The 3,839-nt window shown below is 50.7% G+C and overlaps 1 protein-coding gene across 1 annotated transcript; it reads right to left on the bottom strand.

Moving 5' to 3' along the window:
- Nucleotides 1-649: 649 nt before the first annotated feature.
- On the bottom strand, nt 650-3,088 carry GRIFIN (galectin-related inter-fiber protein). The gene is made up of 4 exons (XM_050317774.1): nt 3,077-3,088; nt 1,515-1,594; nt 1,258-1,420; nt 650-814 (listed from the first exon to the last, which is right to left on the bottom strand). The coding sequence occupies exons 1-4, from the start codon at nt 3,086-3,088 to the stop codon at nt 650-652; spliced, it is 420 nt and encodes a 139-aa protein (XP_050173731.1).
- Nucleotides 3,089-3,839: the final 751 nt, after the last annotated feature.

Here is a 3,839-nt window from a genome sequence, read left to right as displayed (position 1 = left end):
GCAATACCTGGCAAGATGAATCTTATCCCACTGATCTGCCTATGAGGGACCATCACCTGCTATTACCCTTCAAAGCAAAGAGGCAGCATTTTCCCAGTGCCAAACCCAAGCAACCCTCCACCGTGTCCTCCTGCCCAGTCACCAGCCTTTGTTCATGCCAGGTGCCTGGAGACTGGCAGGGAATGAATAATGTGACTGATCTGCCCAAGGAGGGACGTCTCAGCAGGGATTTCCTTGGTTGATTTTATTGGCAAATATGGTAGAACTCTTACCCAGCTCCTGGACAGAAATTCCCTTTCCACCCCTAACATCCACCCCCATTATGTCCTTTCCCATGTGGCCAGCTGAGGACTAGTGCTAATTCACACCTTACTCTTGGGCAAATGGAATTTCTGAGGTGTTTGAAACACAGTTTCAGGTGTCCAGACTACTTGAGACAGATTTTTATGTTCTGTGGTGATCTCCTAGGCTGTCCAACAGCAAAGATGATCAGACCTACGAAGCCTGTTGTGCACCCCAAGGCATCCCTTCCACTGTGAGGACACATCCCCCTGGTTGGTGATGGTGTGTGGAACCAGGGAGCAGATGGTCCCTGGCTGCATCAGGAGCTTAAGAGGGAATGGTCTGTGAGAGTTCCCCACTCTGGTCTCTAGCAAAGACCTCGTTTGGTGATTTCCACTGAAGAAATGTCAATATCATTGAGAATCTGCAGCTTGGTGATGGATGAAAGATTCTTCTGCCGGTGCTTGTACTGCAGGACTTTGTTTTCATTGATGAAAATTTGGAAATAGTCCTGATCAGAGTAGATTTCAACCTGAGAGAGAGAGACTGTGTTAGGTTCATGTGGCCACATGTCCTCACTGGACCTTGGTTCCATCATGTCAGTGAGTGCACCCACGTCAAATCCTGCCAGAGCTGACACACACACACACAGTGCTCACCCCCATTTTGGGCAAAAGGAGGAAATAACTAAGTTTTCATTTCATGATAACATAAACTGGTGGTCATGCAAAGCCTAAACTGAAAACAAATGCAGCATCCAGGAACTGTTGCTGGAGCTCTGCAGGTCTGTGCCAAACCTGTGTTTAAATCACCAGGGTACAACAGAGATACTAACAGGAGGCAGAGCCAGAGAGGAGACGTTGCTGGATGTGGTGCTGGCAGGAAAGGCAGCACTAGATCCATGAGGAGTACCCAAATATTGACTGGGTCACTCCTGTTACAGCTGAGGAGACTGGAGGGGTGACACAGGGTTACCTGGAAAGGCTCCTTTGCTTCGAAGGGGAAGGTGGTGTTAACCTCTTCCTTCCCCCACTGGCTGTCTAGGAAGGAGTTGCAGACAATTCTGGAGCTGGAGAAGCGAGGGTTAAAGTGGAGAGCGATTTGGTCTCCAGGATCACAGAGCAAATTGATTTCAAACCTGAGACAGTGAGAGAAAGAAGAGATGGAGAGTTGTGGAGTGCCGCTGCTGGCTGTCAAGAGCCAGGAGAGCTGTGAGCAGAGTGTGTCCTTACATGCTTGAACTGGAACTGGTCTCACCCTTGACCACGATGCTCCATCCAGGGCAGATTCCCTCTGGGTACAGGGCCTCGAACTACAGACAAGGAGGTGCTGGTAAAGCATGGCAAGGTGGTGGAGGTGCACTGCCCCGCTCATTCCTCACAATTCTTTCTCACCTTCTCATTGTCTTCTTATTTCTCCCCCCTTCCCACACAGGCACACTCTCTGCCCATGTATTTTTGTCACTCTTAAATAATCTCAAGGGCTCCAGATTGTTAAGCAATAAGGTTGCTATGACATCCAGTCAATGAGGTGAGCTTTGCTGTCCCCAAGGTCTTTTTGTAAAGAGCTAGATGGGATCAGGGAGCAAAACTTAAAAGTGAACCTGAATGCCTTCATTGTTGTCAAGACACAAAGACTCTCTGCTCTCTCTGTGCCTGAGCGATATAAAATCTGAAGTAGAAAACTTTATGATGCTTTGCAGCAGAGGAATAGGTGTAAAGTGGCATCCAGCCTGAGCTACTCCAGCATTACAAGGCTGACTCTTCCCACAAGTTCTGCCTGATCCCCCCTTCCACCTGTTCTCCCCCTCTACAAGGTTAAACTTGCATAAAATGAGCTTGAAAATGTTCTTTTTTGAATAATTCATAGTTTTACTAAATAACTCATTTTAATAAGAAGTGCTTGCCACTTAACCCCACTTTTGGGTTTTTTCCCAACATTCTAATGATCTTGCATTTCTGAGCATCCCCCTCTCCCAGACTTATTGCTCACGCTGGGAAAATTTCTCCACCCTTGGCATCTCCACTGCCAGATGCATGCCTGTCTCTCCCTCCCCATAGCTCAGGACTTTCACTGCCCTGTTTCTTTCTCTGCCATGACTTCTTATTTCCAACGCTTTTTTGGGATAAGCATGTTTTTGGGCAGGAGCTGAGATGTGGAGATGGCCAACCTCAAATCCTGGTGCCTGACTACTTTTGGAGGGCAGGTTTGGGAACCCACACACGGTCACTCAAAGGCTCTGACTACACCAGTGTTTGTCCCTGTGAGACACAGAGAGCTGATGGAGCTGACTGAGTTCTGACTGCAAACAGCATGGGGTGGTGGCAGCACCTGGGTTCACCTTGCCTTGACCCTTAACTTGTCATCATTACAACAGCCCCAGCAAAAGACACACCACATCCAGAGGAAACAGCCATTCCCTCTTTGCTGCCGGCTGTCCCATCAGGGGTGGATGGCAACACACAGGTCTAGTCTGCACTGGTTGTGTTTTGGTCTCAGCTAAAACCCTCCAAGTCAGAGTTGCTGCCATTAGGGCAGCATTACCCCAGACCAGCCCTGGTGCAACCACGATGAAAATCCATCCTATTGCCCTTTATCGAACACCACGAAGCTCAGTTTTGCAACAGCCTGGTCCAGAGTGACACAGAGGAACAGCGCTGTACCATCCCTACATCTTTCAGGATTTCTAAGTTTCCTGCCCTTCCCTGTGCTGCTTTCCTTTGTCCACTACCTGACCCGTGCCATCACCCCTCACACAGACCAGGCTGTGCCACCTGCTGTCCCCAGCACTTACCCGCAGTGCCATCGCGCTGGCCGGCCCCGCGCCGCAGACCCACCCGAGAGCACAGCCGGGGGGGCTTTATAGATGTCACCAGCCAGGAGCCCACGTGTGCAGGGATTGGCCTGCCTGTGTCTCTGGTCAGAGTGAGCTGCCAGGCACAGCTGGGAGATGGGGAGCGGTAAATCCTGCTGACTCCCGGCAGGGTCAGCCCGTTCATGCGTGCGCGGCTAATCCAGCCCTGCTGCTGCCCGCAGTCCTGAGCTGTGACGTGATGGAGCCAGTGTCCATCAGATAGGGAATACAAGGCTTTCAGGCTGTGATCCATCTGGGAAAGATGTGTTTGAGGTAAGAAGGAAGGATGGGGACTCCCAAAGATGAGGGAGATACCAGGAGTCACATCCACCTCAAGGTCAAGAGAGAAGGGCAGCGGCAGAGGAGAAACGGGGGCTCCAACAGGGGCTCAGCTTCACCCTGATCATCAGAGATTTCTTTCTGTCTGCTTTACTTTTTGTTCACTCTCTGTGGGTCACAGCCTGGCCTGAAATGAGCTGATGCCAGCTCTGTCACAGCCGCTTTTCCACCTCATGGCGCCCCGAGGCTGGGGATGCTGCTGTGCTGAGCTCAGCGTGCCCCGGTTCCGCCTTTCCCTTCCCTGCTGGGGACAATACAGGGATTTAGGAGCAGGGTGAGCGAGCCTTTGTCCAATACTTCCTGTCATGGAAAGGCACCAAGAAATGAGCAGCGATGAAATGAATTTCAGTGATGAGGGTTTTAC

This window comes from Myiozetetes cayanensis, unplaced genomic scaffold (assembly GCF_022539395.1).
Source record: "Myiozetetes cayanensis isolate MyiCay16 unplaced genomic scaffold, myiCay2020 scf20-37, whole genome shotgun sequence".
Taxonomy (NCBI): Eukaryota; Metazoa; Chordata; class Aves; order Passeriformes; family Tyrannidae; genus Myiozetetes; species Myiozetetes cayanensis.
This window is presented reverse-complemented; position numbering and strand designations above follow the sequence as displayed.